This window comes from Bos indicus, chromosome 24, assembly GCF_029378745.1.
Source record: "Bos indicus isolate NIAB-ARS_2022 breed Sahiwal x Tharparkar chromosome 24, NIAB-ARS_B.indTharparkar_mat_pri_1.0, whole genome shotgun sequence".
In the NCBI taxonomy this organism is placed as follows: domain Eukaryota; kingdom Metazoa; phylum Chordata; class Mammalia; order Artiodactyla; family Bovidae; genus Bos; species Bos indicus.
Window position 1 is genome coordinate 45,740,558 of NC_091783.1, and position 19,001 is coordinate 45,759,558.

General features: G+C 46.5%; 1 protein-coding gene across 2 annotated transcripts in view; it reads left to right on the top strand.

The window, feature by feature from the left end:
* SLC14A2 (solute carrier family 14 member 2) overlaps positions 1-19,001 on the top strand; it is a 70,299-nt gene that overhangs the window by 39,374 nt on the left and 11,924 nt on the right. Inside the window, exons 10-16 of one of the 2 annotated variants that reach the window (XM_019986467.2) lie at positions 4,258-4,277; positions 13,283-13,306; positions 13,658-13,742; positions 15,753-15,835; positions 16,885-17,044; positions 17,713-17,902; positions 18,217-18,345. In XM_019986467.2, the coding sequence (XP_019842026.2) occupies positions 4,258-4,277; positions 13,283-13,306; positions 13,658-13,742; positions 15,753-15,835; positions 16,885-17,044; positions 17,713-17,902; positions 18,217-18,345 (691 nt within the window). Of the gene's footprint in view, positions 1-4,257; positions 4,278-13,282; positions 13,307-13,619; positions 13,743-15,752; positions 15,836-16,884; positions 17,045-17,712; positions 17,903-18,216; positions 18,346-19,001 lie in introns of both variants that reach the window. The other variant, XM_019986468.2, reaches the window with a different exon arrangement.

Below are 19,001 nucleotides of genomic sequence, written 5' to 3' on the forward strand. Positions count from 1 at the left end.
ACTGCAGCCATGAAATTAAAAGACGCTTACTCCTTGGAAGGAAAGTTATGACCAACCTAGATAGCATATTCAAAAGCAGAGACATTACTTTGCTAACAAAATTTCGTCTAGTCAAGGCTATGGTTTTTCCTGTGGTCATGTATGGATGTGAGAGTTGGACTGTGAAGAAGGCTGAGCACCGAAGAATTGATGCTTTTGAACTGTGGTGTTGGAGAAGACTGTTGAGAGTCCCTTGGACTGCAAGGAATCCAACCAGTCCATTCTGAAGGAGATCAGCCCTGGGATTTCTTTGGAAGGAATGATGCTAAAGCTGGAACTCCAGTACTTTGGCCGCCTCATGCGAAGAGTTGACTCGTTGGAAAAGACTCTGATGCTGGGAGGGATTGAGGGCAGGAGGAAAAGGGGACGACAGAGGATGAGATGGCTGGATGGCGTCACCGACTCAATGGACGTGAGTCTGAGTGAACTCCGGGAGTTGGTGATGGACAGGGAGGCCTGGCGTGCTGCGATTCATGGGGTCGCAAAGAGTCGGACACAACTGAGCCACTGATCTGATCTGATGTGTGGAGTTGGGGAGGGCGGGCTTTAGCAGAAGTGCTGTCTTAAACTCTTTTTTCCCTAACAAACCCCTTTCTCCCTCTCTCCACTGTCTCCTCCCTCTGACCTAGCCATCTCTCCCACCCATTTTCATCTTCTGTCCTACAACACTGACAAATTCTACTATCGTTGTGAAACAGTGTTGTTCTGCTGCATTTTTAAATGGTCAGTTTTAATTATCTCTCCAGTATCTTCTATGATAACTGACATAATCAAAATCTCTACTTCAAACAGGGAGCTTGCTAGGAAATAATCCATTTTCTTTAGTTTTAAAATTTTATTGCCAGAATATTATTCATAATGTTCTTGTGGTAATTTGTATCTCTCTGGTTATCTGCGACTTTGTCTCCTTTTTCATTTCTAATCTTATGTAATTTTCTTTTTCCCTTAGGCTTGTGAGGGGTTCATTCATTTTATTGATTTTTTTCAAAGAAGCAGTTTAGAATTTATTTGTCCTTTTCTACTCATTTCGATTTGTTTTTGTTTCCTTTTCCTGTTTTCTTGTAGTTTATTTAAATGTTCTCTTCTCCTAATGTTTTTAAAATTAATATAAAATTCCCTTATTTTAGATCTTTGCCGTTTAACAACAAAGACATTTAAGTCTATTAATTTCCCTCAGTTACAGCTTTAGCTGTGTACTATAGGTTTTGGAATAAAGTGTTCTGTTTTCATCGGTTTTAAAAGTTTGTTATTTTACTTTTTATTTCTCTTTGAGGCAAGAATTTTTGAAGAATGTATTTCTTGATTTCCAGCACTTTAAACTTCTTGATGTTTTTCATTTTCAGCTTTCCATATCTACTTTTATAGGATTATGAGCAAAGAATATGGTTGGTACAATCTTTATTTTCAAATGTTATGCATTTTTCTTTGTAGCCAAGTATATGATTGATCTTGAACATACAAAACGCAGATTTTTTATCTGAAGGAAATGTATATTAAGTTGATTTATTAAGTGCATCATTCAACTCTTCTATGCACTTATTTACTTTTAGTCTATAAATCTTAATTCTGAAAAGGGTTTATTAAAATTCAACTATAATTGTATCAGATCAGATCAGATCAACTTTTTTTGTATTTCTGAAATATTTGTCTCATATATTTAGCAGCTACATTGTTTGGTACCTATGGACTATAATCATACAGTATATGATTTTTATTTTTTATCTTAAATTTTATCTTTTACTACTACAGACTGCCCATTTTTATGCTCATTAATGCCTTTAACCAAATTCTGATTCAGTTGACATTGACACTGCTGAATCCACTTTCTTTCTGGTATTTCCTTATCCTTTTATTTTAAACTTTATCATTTCCTTTTAATTGTATCACTTTCTTTTAACTATTTCTGACCTCATTCACTCATTCATCCAGAAGACGTTGTATGAGGAACTATTTTAATATCACTCAGGCCCCCTTGATAACAAACCAGGAAAGAATCAGACCATTTCCTGCCTTCAAGGAATTCACGTTATGGGGATTTGCCTGGCCATGTGAGTAATCTTACTTGAGAGGATGTCACCACAGACTGCCTGAGCCACATAAGGTCACAGCACCAGTTTCATGATTTTGAGTGGTGAATGAAATTTCTTGTTGGGTTAATCTTCTGTTTAGGAAAAGTATCAAGCATTATGTTAAGGGTTTCAGGAAAATGTCTATGCCTCTTCTCCTCTTGTTCTTTATCTTGTTATTACCTGCCTGCCCAAACACTCCCAGCTGTCCCTTCAGTTCAAGTTAAATGTAAACAGTTAAAATGAAAACTGTTAAAATGTAAACAGTCTTGGGAAGGTAACATAGTAAGCATGATCAATCACTTGCATCTTAGGTTGAAGGAGTTATTTCTGAGAATTGGCTGGATGAAAAAGGAGAGGAGAGTACAAAGGAAAAAAATGGTAGCACATTTTGAGAGTGTCTTTGGCAGGGGAGAGCATGCTGAGATGGGGCCAAGCTGGAGGAATGAGATGTGGAGGGCCTCTGTTCCATGACGAACTGTTGTATTCGGCTTAGAGAAGAGAAGAAATGCCTGGGGCCATGACTGTGGAAGAAGTTGTCATTTTACTCAACAGTACTTCAGAGCATAGAATAAGGACCACTAGATGGAAGTGATAAGCAAACAGACATTGAACCAATGGAAAGGGATGCTTTTTCACAATGGAAGTTGCCTGAGAAATGGTTGTCCATTTCTGGGTGAAACTTTGGGTTCAGGAGAGGGGCAGGAGACCTATTAGAGATGCTTGCTTTTAGTAGGGGTAGACCAGATGACCGTGGCAGCCTCTCTTCCAATTTCAAGTTTCAGTGATATTATGGCCTTGAGTTCCTACAGAGAAATAAGGAGGAGGTATCATTAAGGTGATAAAAAGTATGAACATGAAGACAAATATATCAAAAATATACCGTTGCTGCATTTATAGGTTTTCCTAGAGCTTGACCGGTTAGCCATTTGCTCAGTCTATCAAAATGCTCAATATGGCTACTTGTGTGGATGCAACCTGAGGGAGCAGCATCATTTAACTGTGCCTTTTCCTTGACTTTCTCATCTTTATCACTTTCCTCTCTCCAGGGATTCCTCTTCTGGTCAACCCTATAAGATCTGCCCATCAAGAAACTCAATCTTCTTACATCTGTGGCTACATCAAATCTGTGTGTTCTTTCTGTACGAGTCTTGAGCTTTGTCTCCTTGGGTCATAAATGTGGTAAGGGCCTGGGGACAACTATTAATATAATCTAAAACCAGCTAAGAGTTGGCAATTTCAGTGTGGTTTATTGATTTCCACTCAATAAACCACAGTCTCATCTGGCAACTTTAAAAGGCATTCACTTTTTAATATGAGATTTTTCAACTTACTTGGCTTTTCTTGCCTCTTGTGATTCAAAGAAAATAGAAGAATCTGTAGGAAACACTTCTATTCCTAGTGGAATTAGAATTCCAAGGCCCCAAGGAGGGAGGGGGGGGACATTGCTAGATAAGTCCTCTTATTATCTGTGAACTGGTAACTAGGAGCCACCAGCCCCTCCTCCACAGGCTGCTGAAACTGAATGAATCAAGAAGTAACTCTCCAAGGAGCGTCTAGCTCAGCTTTCATTCATTCCACAGGACCTCTAGCCTTTTCCCTGGAGGAATCTGACCTCCCCAAGTCTGGCTCCTAGAGGTCAGTGCAGGCTCCTGACCCTACAAAGTTGGAAATGCAGAGTTGAAGCCATGAGCATTATGAAGAAGATAGTTCTGAAGTAAATTCTGATTGACCAAGCCCACCAGGAGATAATAACCGGTACCCATAAATTATCTTGGGGATCCCCCAGTATCAAGCTGTGGCCTTTGGTGAGACCCTTTGGCGGCAAGCATCCACCCCAGTCTTCTGCTTTCCAGGAGCACTCAATTGCCCCTCCCTAACCTGGTGTGTGTGACAGACACCACTCATCTGAGGACGCAGCTCCATTTGGCTCCTGAGATGTGGGTGGATTTCCTGGATGGCTCCTCCCTCCTGAGTACTCATTTCCTGTCTTTTCTAATTGGTCATATGTTGTTCCTGGGTAGCATCTCCCTGTTACTTTCAGATGCATACGGGGCTGAAGTGAAGAATGCACCACTGGAAGTTCAGGAGTCTTCAGGAGAGGCCAGAGCAAGAGAGGGCACGAGGTGGGCCTCCTGAGTTTAGAGAACAGCAGGCTGGGGGACAAGGAGCGTGTCATCAGCAGATGGCCACAGGCCCTGAGCTTCAGCACCAGAGGAAGGCCCCGTGTGGGAGCTGAGCTCCAGTCAGCTCCCCACCCCTCCCTGGAACGCGGGGCTCCCCCCCTCTCGTCACTTTGCTTTCCTTCCTCAGAAGGGCCCCCTCACCCTGTGATCAGGACCCCTCTCTGGCAGTTCCAAAACACCTGGCCTGCTGGAAAGGGGGCCTTTGACGTCAGCGGGGAGTTTGTCTACTCAGGTGTAGCTAATATCCTCGGTGTGAGTTCTGTTTCTGAACTTGGGCAGCCACCTCACACCCTGTCACTTGAGGGGGTGGGGGTGATACGCAGTTGCTGCTTGACCCTTCAGACTCACAAAGCCAAACAGAACATGTTTGGATTGGGCCTCCTCCCCAGACTCCAGCCCACCAGACCCCCCCAACCACCACCACGGCTGTCTGGGACCCGGGAGGGTGGCTTCCCTCATATATAGAGCTCAGAGTCCTTTCTGGAGACGGGGGTTAGGTTGTGCCCTCCTTACTCTGAGAGGGCCCACCAGGACCCGGTCAGCAGAGTCAGAAGGAGGAAAGGTGTAGAAATTTCCACAAAACCAGAAAGAAGGCATCTAGTATTAATTAGGCTGTGCAGAAATATCCATCTAGAAACAGATGGCAATAACATTCCTCGGCCTGTGCCCTGCCTGTGTGGGGGATTAAGGAAGTTCATTGAGGTGGGAAGGCAAATTGGCCCCTGAGGAGACGACACTTAGGTAATTGCCTTAAAGGCATATACTGGAGCAAGAATTCTAAGGAAAGGGGTGATTGAAGGTGATGCCTGAGGAAGGACAGAGAAACTACCTCCAGGCAGTCCAGGCTCTGCCCCTTTAAAGGAAACCTGCCTGATGGGGGCACCATGATGGCCAAGGCCAGTCTTCCCCAGGGAGTTTAGGAAAGTCAAAGAGTGAGCACGCTGTAGGAAGAGCGCTCCTTTTCTCTCCCTCTTCTGCCATATGGTGCCCTTCCTCGAGTGGAAGCCAAGCACCAGGCACAAGGTGAGGAAACACGAGGGGAATTTATAGAAAGTCAGCCAGAGGATGAGCTGGCGGGCTGTGGGAACTGAAGAGGTTCAGTTTTAGGGAGAAGTCCAGCGCCTGAGTTGAGGACCAGAGACACCACCCAATTGGAAAGAAGTTTCTTCCCAAATCCCAGTGGTCTGGATTCCTCCAGACCTGTGCAAGAAATCCAAAGGAACTCAGGTAAGAGGTCTGGGGGAGAGAAATGAATCAGGTAGACCCTCTAGCTGGGCTTCCCAGGTGGCTCAGTGGTAAAGAATCCACCTGCCAATGCAGGAGACTCTGGTTCGATCCCTGGGTTGGGAAGATCCCCTACAGAAGGAAATGGCAACCCACTCTAGTATTCTTGCCTGGGAAATCCCATGGACAGAGGATTCTGGTGGGCTACAGTCCACCGAGTCACAAAGAGTCAGGCACGACTGAGCAACGGAACAACAACAGACCCCCTAGCCAATAGGGCCATCTCTCTGACTTTTCAAAGAAACAGAAAAAAGAAAGGTCAGTCTCTTTCTGTTCCTTTTCCTGCTGAGCTGCAGAAAGACAGTCCTGGGAATGGGGGCCCTTATTAAGAACTCCAGAGAGAGTTCAGATCCTGGAAGCTTCAAGCTGGAAGAGCTCTTAAATAATTCTATTAATAGTTCAAACCCCATGAGGAACCCCATGGCTTATCCAGGAAACTGTCCAGGTGATAAATGAGCCTGGTCAAAAGCCCAGGTGTCCTAACTCACAACACTGAGCTCTTCTTGCACATCTGGTGATGGATCTAAGTTAACCCATCAGCCTCAAATCCCCTTACCACCTACCTGTTCGCTGGATGAGCCTTCATATTTATCATCCTTTCCACAACTCTCCAACACACAGCTCTGACATCAGTGTGATTCCCAGGGCAGCCCCACGTTGAGCTGACTGTGAGATGCTAATGAGGTAGGTTTGAAAACCTTGTTCCCAAGAGTCCTCACCTGCTGCTTCCAGGGTGGAGGTACCTGGTCCAGAGGCACCTTAGCCTCTCACCTCAGGTCCTATACTCCTTCCACAGACATGCCAGTAGAACTAGAGCACCTCAGTATCCACAGACATCTTCATACAGCCCATCTCCTCAGTGGCCCTCTCTTTCATGGCCATCTGAGATTACTTTAGACATGTTCTGTGTAGCTACAGAGTGATGTTTCTGGAAGATAGGCAGCCATTCCATAAGGAACAATGTCTCAGGACACTGACATTATCTGATCAGAGAATGAACAATCTGGTATGGCATGTGATCTCCTCAAAACTAGCGCTGAAGGATAGGAGCCTCAGTGAACTTGCTGAGATTAGGCAATCCTGGGACTTGGAGAGCCCGTGGCCAGTCCTCTGCCTGCTTTCATGTACCCTTTCTCTCAGGCTTGTACAGCATCCACACTCTCCTTTAAAAGGGGAGGGGAAAATAAGTTTACTCTCAAGTGCCAACTGTATCTAACTGGTATTGGTTGTCTGGAGATTTGTATTAGAAGGATTCTGAGGCTGTGTTGAAACTTACTGGGAAAGAGGTCTATGATCAGTTAGCTGTGTTTGCCACAGACAATGCAGGGAAGAAGCGGCCGAGAAGGGAAACATTGCCATAAGAGAAAAAGCAGGTACACAACAGCCCAGAATTTTCTTGGCCTGTCACTGGATAACACAAATGTAATGGCACAGGTGGATTCTTTCTGTTTGTTTTTGGTAACTTTTGTTACTCCTTTTAGGATATGAAATACTTCGTAATTTTTTAAAATAAAAAGATCACAAGTCCATTGATATCATTTGCAAAGGTTCCAACAGTCTGTAAAACATCTATCTATATTGCAGGAGTAAAGAATCAAAACCAGGAGGTTAAAACATAGCTCTGTAACTAATCAGCTATTTGGCCTCAGGAAAGCTGCTTTTCTCTGGGCCTCAGTTTTGTTTTGTTTTGTTTGCTAATACCTAGATCCAAATTCTGGAGAAGGAAATGGCAACCCACTCCAGTGTTCTTGCCTGGAGAATCCCATGGACAGAGGAGCCTGGTGGCCACAGTCCATGGGGTTGCAGAGTCAGACACAACTAAGTGACTAACACACACACAGACCCAAATTCACTTGGTTATTAAAGACTGATAGTTCCAAGTAGTTTCATTGGATTGTAAAATTTTCATGTACATTGTAACTATCAGTATAAAACTCCCCCGTGGCCCTAACTTCAAAAGATGGATCTAGAGTACCTTGTGCAAAGAAACAGAATGATCCGTGTGGCCATATAAATCAAGGATGGCTTCACGGAGGAAGTGGAACATAAACCAGATGATGAAGGCTGAATAGAAACTAGGCAAGAAGAGGCAGAGAGGGTCAGAGGCAAGGCCAGAATGCCAAGGCAGGGTGTGTGTTGGGCAGCAAAGGATGAGTGGGACGATGAAATCAGCAATATTGTAGAACAACTGGAAAGCTTGGCTGAGCAGTTTAGGCATTAATATACCCTTGGCAATAGGGAGCCATGGGGATTGTTGAGTGAGAGAGTCACGTAATGATATGCCTAATAACTGAAGCACAGAATGGATTGAAAGGAGGGAAATTAACAACACAGACACACGATTCTGAGGTGTGGCCTGGGTGTGAATAGGGGAAAGAGTGAAATCTCACTCAGAGGAAGGTCAGTCAGATGTTACCCCAGTTACCGATGGGGCGCTCTGACCTTCACACTCTCCTCAACCTCATTCATGAGGTTGTTATAAGGTTAAACGAGGTTGAAACAGGCACCAACTCATTTATGCTAGTTAATGTCTTCATGGAGTGAGACAGAGACTCCAAAGTTCCCCGGTTCCTCTAAGCCTTCCTCTCCGCCTCTATGAGGACGTGGCAACTAGAAGAAGGACTGGATCAGAGGGCTGGACTGGATATGCTGAAAAGCCTTTTCCAGTTAATGTTCAATGCCTCTGATAGTTAATAGAATGATCTTTGAAAATGTCAACTAAACACAACTTCACAGAAAAAGATAACACCTCATTTACCACCCACAAATGTCTGCATCACACATACACACACGGCAGCCTTGAAAATTACACATCACAGCGCAAAGCTCAACTTCTGCATGGGGAAACGTGTTCCCAAATCGTGGCCGAAGTGTTATCCTGTAGCGCTGGATGTAGGAAAAAATCAAATTATATCCAATTGTCGCTTCAAAAACTATCCTTCTGGTGTAGTAGCTAGGGAATTGCCTCATGATGTTGTGGGAGTCTCTGCCACAGTAAGCTAGAGAAATAAGAGACCTAGGGATCTATGGAGAGATGATGAAAGGGTCTTTACAGTAGGTTCCAGATCCTCTGTACGTTGGGCATTGCTAGTGATAGATGGTCGGAGAAGACAATGGCACCCCACTCCAGTACTCTTGCCTGGAAAATCCCATGGACGGAGGAGTCTGGTGGGCTGCAGTCCATGGGGTTGCGAAGAGTCGGACTCGACTGAGCGACTTCATTTTCACTTTCACTTTCATGCATTGGAGAAGGAAATGGCAACCCATTCCAGAGTTCTTGCCTGGAGAAACCCAGGGACAGAGGAGCCTGGTGGGCTGCCGTCTATGGGGTCGTACAGAGTCAGACACAACTGGAGCGACTTAGCAGCAGCAGCAGCAGTGATAAATGGACAGCATTGGCCCACCTCCAGGAGGCAGGAAAACCTGTTCAAAACCTGAGAAAGACAGCTTGTAGAAAGTGTTCAGGTAGAGACTTGTTTGAGTAAAGGTTGATTATTAGTAAAATAGACTAGATCATTCTTCCCCTTCTGAAAGATGTCATATACGATTTGGGTTTGGTTTTTTTTCCCCCTCAAAGGAACTTTAGTAAGCTTCAAGCTTCAAAATTGTATCTGACAGGTGGGGTCTTCTGTAAAATGACTTTTACCCCTGATATTTGAACAGATGGCATTTTCTGTGTGTTAGCAATCAGTAGACACATAGATACTATGGATACTACTCTCCAGGGGAAAAAAAAAAGTGCTTTTAAGCAAATCATTGTGGCTCATGACTGTTCTTTCCTTCTCTGAATCAATGAGAGGATAGCATCCCTGGACTCTTGCCTCTTAAGACACAAGATGCTGGCAATCCTTGAGGGCAGGGACTGTGCCCCTGAATTGGACAACCCCAGTATGATGCTACCTGCACTGGGACACTTAAAAGTCTGGTTAGAGAAGGAGCTAACAGCAGTCCCTATGCCAGGTGGGCACGCCGAGGAGTTACTCAGCTGCTAAGGTTTGCCTGCAGATTCTTGAGGACAGAGCTTCCCAGAACATGTGTAGTTGGGCCAAGAGAGCAAAGCCCTTGGTCCTCGAAGAAAACAGAGGGGGCCTGGCATGGCCCGAGTCCCCAGTATCAGGCTGTAAGCATCACCATCTGTTTGCTGCACTGTGCCACACAGTGCTATTTTTTGTGTGCCATGATGTTAGGGGGAAAGCTGAAATAAACCCCCAAAGTGAGTCACTGTTAAAAAATTTTGTTCTTGGGCTTTAGAACACCCAGTCCCCCACCTTCCAAGCAGCTTGGTGGTTTTCAGCCACAGGGTATAACCTCTTGCTAACCAAAACAAATCTTATGGAGCAAGATTTCTGTCTCCAGTGGCCTGTTTCATGCTCTCTCATTAGCTGTGTTCTTCCATCCACTCATGAAGGATTTCTGGCCCTCTGATTGGTTGGTCACAGGCGGCCCATCACTTTATCACATCTATAAATTTCTCTCCAGGCAGTGCTGGAAACAGTCAGCTCTTGCCCATCAGTTTCCGAATCTCTACACACCTCAGCCATCACCATCGTGAAGCTGTGGAAGGCTCTCAATTTCAATATTTACCAAGCACTTAACATCTACAGTGAGATATATTATTTCTTTAATAGTTCATACCCTGAAATGGTGGTTCATACCCAGCCAATGGTGGTTCATTATACCAGTCAGAAATTAAAATGTCTAGGGTAATTATCCCTCATTAACATAGTCAACAAATACTTCTGAGTGCCTACAATATGCCAGGATCATGCTGGGTGCTGGGGATGCCAAGAAAAACCACTGTAAGGGGAAAAAATGGGCTGTCAAGGATCCTATGAGGGTGACAGACAGGAACACGAAGTAGGAGTGGGTGCTGGTATGTGTAAGCTGCCAGGCCTGGCCTGACATGAGGACCCACTCTGCCCAGAGCACAAGCTGTTCCAGGGACATGGCCTCCCGGAGGAGCCGGCTCCCTGATGTCAGCATTGCAAAGTTATTCTCCCCAGCATTTTGCGAGCATTAGTCTCATCATTTGGAGAAGGCAATGGCACCCCACTCCAGTACTCTTGCCTGGAAAATCCCATGGATGGATGAACCTGGAAGGCTGCAGTCCATGGAGTCGCTGAGGGTCGGACACGACTGAGCGACTTCACTTTCACTTTTCACTTTCATGCATTGGAGAAGAAAATGGCAACCCACTCCAGTGTTCTTGCCTGGAGAATCCCAGGGACGGGGGAGCCTGGTGGGCTGCCGTCTATGGGGTCGCACAGAGTCGGACATGACTGAAGCGACTTAGCAGCAGCAGCAGCAGCAGCAGTCTCATCATTGTAACAACGTGAGAACGAAATAGGAGGTACCCTCCAAAATACCTGTCATTCTGTTTAGGCTGGGTTTGCAAGGCCAGTCCTATAGGGTCTGTAGATCTCCTTCTGAGTACCACCATGCTTGCAATGGGGGAAACTGTCAATGAAATTTGGTGACTTGCAAAATGCAGTGCAGAAATGAGTGATGCTGGTTCCTGGCCAGCATTATCATTGTTTTCTTTTTTTCCCCACCACACCAATGGAACATTTCTTTCTAGAGCATTTGATAGATGTGTTCATGATATCCTTGAAATTGCCTTTATCTGTTATGAAAGTCCTGAGAATCTGTCCCAAAGGTAGTGGTAAATTTCTATCACCTCAGCTTTAAGTATTTTCACAGCCTTGGGAAATTTGTTATTTTGTCTCCAGTCTTCCTTGTGGCACTTGTTCCCACCTGCCATCCTCATCTCTTGGCCAGCACATCTGGAAGAGTGGTCACCCTCCCTGGGTGGTCAGTCTGTGGCCTGAACTCTCGTCCTGCCCACAGGAGACCAGAAGCAACACTGTATCAGACCACATTTGGGGCCACCTCCCCGATCGCCCAAATAAGAACAAAACGTGGGTTCAAGGAAAAGAAAGATACTCTCTGTTTTTGTTTTTGTGGCTGGGACATCAGTTCTAGGAATGCATGGTAATATGGACCCTGATCTACTTTCCTGGATTCTGAGCAGGCAGCACAGTCTATTGATAAGAACTGAAAGCAAAGGGCCAGGGCAGGAAAGGGGAGACAGTTTTTCTATAGATCAGCAAACTGGGAGCCAGGAGACCTGAGAGCAACTCCCGGCTGTGCCATAATTAATAACTACATGATCTGGGAGGGGTGGGGGGCAGTAATGCAATTTCTCTGGACTTGGGAAGTAGACTGTAATTTTGAAGATCCATGCAATTCTGAGTCTCTAATGCTAAATAAGGTCAATATATTTCTCTATGCAGAGGGTGACTGGGGTGTCAGCATACGAGGGATGAAAAGCACTGGGTGGGCAGAGGTGCCCTTCCAGCCTTCAGATGTTCCCTGTGGACTGGCTATGGAAGAATGCCCTGCTTTGTCAGATGATGCAGTGATACCCTCTGGGTCCCCATCCCCCTGCACAGCACCTGCGGAGGTGCCTTATTCACTTGTGTCTGACGTACCAGAGCTTCTCCAGCCTCTGGAGTTAAGGCTCCATGGTGACCCACAGGCAGGATGCTGAGTGAAATAGACTTTTCCCATCCCGAGCCTAGAGGGGAGGGTCATGTTTGAAGTTTCGTGTTTCAATGTTTGAAGTTTCATGTTTGAACTTTCAGTCTGAAACTATAAACAAACCCGTTTCGTTGCTCGTGCACGTGCCCCATACTCTGGTTGCTGATGCTATATTCTCAGCTTTGCTAAAGCTGTTTCCACATGAGCAATGTGATCTAGACCAGTTTTCTCAAACTTTAATTTGCACACAAGTCAGTTGGAGATCTTGTTTAAAAAAACAAACTTATTCCAGTTCCTTGGGTCTGAGATGGGAGCTGAGAGTCTGCATTTCTAACAAGCAGCCTTGGATGTCCGTGAAGCCAGTCCACAAACCTGACACTGAGCAGCAAAGATGCAGAGAAAGGAACTGAGGGCTGAGGGCCATGTGACTCACTTAGGGTGCTTCAGAAATCACCAGAGCCTAAGTTTTCCATCTTTCGGAGATAACAACGCCCCAAAAGTATCCAAATGTAAAGACAGTGCAAGAGCTCTCCACTATTCCGGGTAGCCATTTGATCATCTAACTCCAGAGTTCACTGGAACCAGAAGCAGAAAGTGTCAAAACTGCATACCTTGGGGACCACCAAGTACCCAAATTAATCAGCATGGGGCACGCTTCATAACAAGCCATCAGGTGATCTGATGCTGTCGATTCTCAGGCCCCACTTTGAGAAACGCTGCCTAGGTGGTAAGCTACTCTATTTTCACCGCGGGTTTCTAGTAGCTGATCACAGCCTCAGGACTCTTACCTCCCACAGAGCAAACCAATGTGCCCAGAAAGCACCCGGGGAATCTTGTTGGACTGTGGATTCTGATTCCATCAGTCTGGGTGGAAGCTCAGGTTCTGCATTTCTAACAAGCTCCCAGAGAAGGCTGATGGTGCTGGTCTGGGGACCACACTTTGAGTAGCAAGGCTCTAGATGAGAAGTTCTCAGCTCCAACTGCACATTAGGGTCATCTCTTAAACACCATTGACATTAAAATTCTGACTTTTAAAATTGGTCTGGGATGGGAGTCAGACATTTTTTAAGCACTCAGGTGGCTCTTACGTGCAGGGAGCATTGAGGACCCTTCCCCATACACACACACACTCTCTGCAGCAGATGGAGACCAGGGCACTGGCCGAAGGACGGGAATGGGCAGTGGGCTAAGGTCCATCATTCACACTAGTCCGAAGCCCAGTGAAGGAGGCTTAGAGCAGTGCCTTGCTGGGAGAACAAGGCAGGCTGGCCCATCCGTATCTTGACACCGATAGGTATCTCTGATGTGGTTTCTGTGAGGAAAGGAAGTGGAAGTTTTAGCAGGAAGAATGGGAAAGAGGGCTTTTTCCATAGACATTAACGCAGTCACTACTGCAGCTCGGACTGCACTGCTCCTCCAGCTCTGCATTAATTTCCCAGCGCTCTCTGCCTCTGGGGGTGGACCAGGGTGGGACACTGACCTGTCTCGTTTTGCCCCTGGCCAGGCAACACTGAGGCAGAGCCACCCTCCACGAGCCCCAAGGCGGATGAGGGCTCGGAGGCCGTGCTCCCCAAGCCCAGGAACGTGTTCCATATCGAGTGGTCATCCATCCACAGGAGGAGCAAAGGTGTGTGCCTCCCCCCATGGCTCCCAGGGGGCCTTAGACCTTTTCACCTCTAAAATGGGGACCCTGGCAGCACCTCTATCACAGGCAGTGGGGAAATCTGTGAGAGTGAGGTTCATTCTCGTCATCCCCCAACCTCTGACTTCAGCCATGGGTCTCAGAGTCTCAGCCAGGGATGGGGAGACGGGAACTGAGACAGGCTTTGTCAGTCTTGGCCAGGAGGGTTGCAAACTTGATGGCACATTGGAACCTCCCACATCCCATGCCCAGAAACGCTACTCTAGTTCATCTGGGAGGCAACCTAGGTGGCAGAAGAAGCTTGAACAGCTCTCTGTAAGGCAGCTGCCTGGTGGCCTGGTGGTTAGGATTTGGTGCTTCCACTGCAGTGGCCTGGGTTCAGCCCGTGGTTGGAGAACTGGTCTGTAGGCCATCAGCAGGTGTAGCCAAAATACAAAAAAAATAATAATAATAATTAAAATTAAATAAAACATCACATTTAAAATGATCCCCCCAAAACTGCAAATCACAACCACGATGTAGTCATGATGGTCACGCTTCTAGAGATAAAATGTTCTCTCCTACAGCTGTGAGGGGAGGGTCTCCCAAAGGCCAAGAGGAGGTCCAGAGTGCAGCCAGTCAGGAAAGCCAGAAACCTGGATGCTGGGTGCGGGGGCAGGTTGGGGCAAACAGGGAGGAGGCAAGGGAGGGTTGGAGGGTCTCCAATCAGATGCAAGGTGGGAGCAGTCTCATGAAGGCCTAATTGTGCCCCCCAGAGAGGACCCCTTTGGGCCAGAAGTTTGACAGAGCCCCCAGGGCATTCCCAAGGAACAGAGCATAGTTTGCTTTCCAAAGTTAATACTCTCCCTACAAACATCTTCTTAGGATGGTGTTGGAGGGCTGGGGTAAAGGAGGGCCTGGCAGAGAGCCCTGCACTGAGACTGGGAGAAGTTAGTAGGAGCTGCTGGAGAGCTGGCATTTCAGACAGAAGCAGAGAATCTCTCAGGATATCACACACACTGGCCTCAGAGGCTAGAGTATCCTCTTTGCTTCCTGCTCTTCCTTTCAAACTTCCTTAATTTGTTTCCCCCACGTAGTGTAACTTCCCAACCACAACACTGGTATTTGCAGTTCCTGTTCCTTCAAACGAGGGGTCACAGGGCCATTGGTGCATCTCTTCTAGTATCTAAGTGCCCTGAAATCTCATAAATGCGGACTGAATGGCCAATTGTCTAAAGATTCTCGGCATCTAGAGCTCAGACTGCCATTCTCACACTTGACCACAAGAGGACATCAGAGCATCAACAGCAAAACTTCCAAAGGCCTTTCATGATACTTAAACACTTCTGAAATTCCTCATCTTTACAAATAGATTCTCTCATAGTAATGAAAACACTTACAATGAATTTTCTAGAATAACAAGGACATGCCAAAATCTGTTTTGAGTTAACAACATGGGTATCCCTTGTGTTAATCCAACCAGCCACTGCTGCTTAAATATCTAAAATTCTGAGACATAATCCTAAAAAGACAAAAACAGCTTAGGTCATCCAGGTGGGAAGAGTTGTAGTAAAATTTGAACACAGACCTTGGATGGTTCGGGCAGCTTAATGCTTTATGAGCAACAACACCTTATAAATACCAGTCTTTGTGTCATGTAGGGAAAGAACCCTGGGTTCAGGGCTCATGAGTAGCTCTATTTGCTCATCTACAAAACACAGGAGTTGAGTAAAATCAGAGCCTCTTTACTAAAAGTCAGCCTAGTCTCTGAATCCCCTAAATTCCTGTAAAATGTCCTGTTTACATCAAGATGTGCATTTTTTTTCCCCAAAAAGCTTGCCCATGGGTGTTTGCAATAGCAGAAGAGGGGGCCTTCCTGTGTAAGGAGACAAGCCCAGGGCATCCTCAGTGGGCCAGGAAGTGCTGAGCATTCCAACTCAAGCCTGGCAGGAAACTTGCTGCAAAGATGCCAGGGTACAGGTCCTAACTGATGGTGCTCTCTCCTTCCGACTCCAGTGTTTGGTAACGGTGAGCAGCAGGAGAGGCACCCCAAAGACCCTTCTCCCCGCCTATACCGGAAGCCCACGGTCGAGCTGCTGGTGAGTAAAGAGTGGCCTGAATCAGGGGTGGCGCCTGCATCCCAGAGCCTGCCAGAGCCTGCCACAGAGTAGAAAAACCAGGTTCGGAAAAGACATCCTCTGAATTAGGCAAACTTTTCTTGAATTCATATTTCTAGAAACATAATTATGTTGGATAAAGATGTCTATTTTTCAGTTTACTTTATAAAATCTGCTGCTTCTTTTATTTGATTATGTTGTGTTTATCCTTCTCGATCCAGCATTCAAGTATTTAGGAAATAAGTTGGTGCTAATTTTCAAAACAGAATCTCTACTCGTTTAATTTTATGGATAGTTAAATTTTAAAGACTAGACATATTGGAGTTTGGGGAGGTGCTGTCTTCAGCAAAGAGTGTGGTATACTAGAAGTAATATTTAAAAAAAAAAAAGAATCTAAAAATTTGTGGGTAAATCTAAATTATATATTTGACCTTGACCTTTATAAGTGAGAACCTAACCTCTCCATCCACACCTGAGACCTCATCCACAGAATGAGGCTAAAGCTAGTGTCTTGTTACACTACAGTCATGGGGGATTGGTTCCAAGATCCCTGAAGGGTACCAAAATCTGTGGATGTTCAAGTCCTTTACATAAAATGGCGTAGTATTAATATTTGCATATAACCTATGCACATCCTCTGATACATTTTAACTCATCTCTAGATTACTTATAATACTTAATATTAATACAATGAAAATGCTGTGTAAATAGCTGTAAATACAATGTAAATGATATGTATTAATAAAAAGTTGCCAGTGTGCAGCAAATTCAAGTTTCCCTTTTTGGAACTTTCTAAAAATTTTTTCAAATATTTTTAATCCACAGTTAATTGAATCTGTAAATGATATAGAGACAAGTAACATGTGAAACAAAACAAAAGATATTCTAGTCTACAGTATCAAAGATGCTTAAATAGCAATTTCACTAAATATCAAATGAAAACCTTAGCTTGCCGCCTGGCAAGCACGTCACTCCTCAGTGTGAGAAGCTCAGAATGTGGGGCTTCTTGCCCGTCTCTTGTCCCTGGACAGGCTCTGGAAACCATGGAGGACAGCTCCGAGATAAAGGTAGAAACGGGCATCTCCAAGACTTCCTGGATTCGGAGCTCCCTGGCCGCCATCGGGAAGAGGATCCGCAAAGCCCTGGGGTACATCACCGGAGAGATGAAGGAGTGTGGAGAGGGTCTTAAAGGTGAACACTCCACGAGAGCAGCCCCTGCTCCCACCCCTGAAAAGGCCCTCTCTGCTGTCCTCTAGGAAACACGCTGCTCGGATCTCTGTAGATGAGATGGAGTCCTGTTTCCATGGATAGGAGTTTCCCTGTTACAACAGGCATATGGACTCTCAGAATGTCAATGCCAATACCCGTAGATGTGCAAACTCTCCCCTCTGAACATAATGGTCACGCTCTTGCCAATATTCCCTCAGAATGTCACTTTTTAGTACAGGGATTCTAGAGCCAGCTTTCTAGGAAAATTCCCACCTAGAAATGGCTTATGGGAGAGCTGTGTCTACTGTTCTAACAGGTTCCCATTAGCAGTCTCCCAGAGGTCAGGCCAGGGGCTTGGCGCCTGGATCCGTCCTCCTGAAAATTCAGGCCATTCTCTTGGGGGCACAGGTTGTGCAGGGTACCCACTGCTTGAACAACAACCTACAGACCAGAGCCAGCTCGCAATGGGGTGAAGGGCTTTCTGGGCAGTCAGACGCCCTCTTGGGTTCTTTCCTTACCCGGCTCTGTGGCAGGTGATAGCAGGGGGCGGAACCCACCTTGGAGGCCAGCTTCCCTCACCCTCTCACCTGCTGGGGCCTCACCTGGCACAACTGAGCCTTGACTGACTCCCTGACCCATTGCATTTTCAGACAAATCCCCAGTGTTCCAGTTCCTCGACTGGGTGCTCCGGGGCACGTCCCAGGTGATGTTTGTGAACAACCCTCTCAGCGGCATCCTCATCGTCCTCGGCCTCTTCATCCAGAACCCCTGGTGGGCCATCTCGGGCTGCCTGGGCACCGTAGTGTCCACCCTGACAGCCCTCATCCTGAGTCAGGACAAGTGAGTCTCAGGAAACCCAGGGTCCCAGCCTGAGACAAGAGTCAGCTCCCTGAGGGGACCCTTCCCCAGCTTCCCATCCTCACTGCTTGGCTCACGGCTCAGAAACGCCTCAAACAAGGTCACTCATAACTAAAACAAGCATCCCCTGGTTACAAAACTGCACGTTCTCCAGGGGACGGTGAAGGGTTGATGATCGGAAAGTGTGTGTGGTGAGGCTCCAGCTGAGAAAAGCCTGGCTCAGAAGGACAATCAGGGGGGCTGTGCCCTGCTTTAGGCTGCAGGGGACCCCCCCTTCAGTAGCACTCCCCTCCCAGGTCCGCCATCGCAGCTGGACTTCACGGCTATAACGGGGTCCTGGTGGGGCTGCTGATGGCCGTGTTCTCAGACAAAGGCGACTATTTCTGGTGGCTTCTACTCCCGGTCATCGTGATGTCCATGTCTTGGTAAGTTTGCTTCTGAGGCTGTGGGTGCAGATAAAGGGCTTCCCACCTTTCCATCTAACTCTGTGAGCGTCTCAACAGGTGTTCAAAGTAGCATTTCCTTAGAAATATCGTCACATCAGAAATACCGTCTGAAAGTAATTACTGACATTGAACAGTGATAGCACCACAGTGCTAGGTGTTCCACACACAGTGTTTCATTACCTACATTCCTTTACTCTTCTTTTTTGAGATCTAAAAGAGCCCCTGGCCCTACCCCACCAGACAGGGAAGGGAACTGAGGTCCACAGAGGGTTTAGAGCCAGGGGGTCCTGTCACTCTCCGGAAAACTTCCCATCCCTCCTCCCCAGCGCTGCCCTGTCCTCGGACCCCATGCCCCAACCAGGACAACATCCCAGGGTGGGCTGCAGGCCCAGGCACTGCCCAGAGCCCTCAGAGGGCCAGAGTCCAGCTCCTCCCTCCCCTGCGGAAACCAAAGGGCACTCCTGCCAGGATCGCCCTCAGCTCCTCCGCAAACATTTGTTGAATGAATGAATGGGTTTCCCCTTCGCTGGTCTGTCCTCTCTGCTCACGCTTGCAGAGGGAGCCTTAAGGCCCTTCAAGGAAGTTCTGTGACTCCCTTGCCTTAGGACTTTCCCCAAAAGACCTGCTTCTGAAGC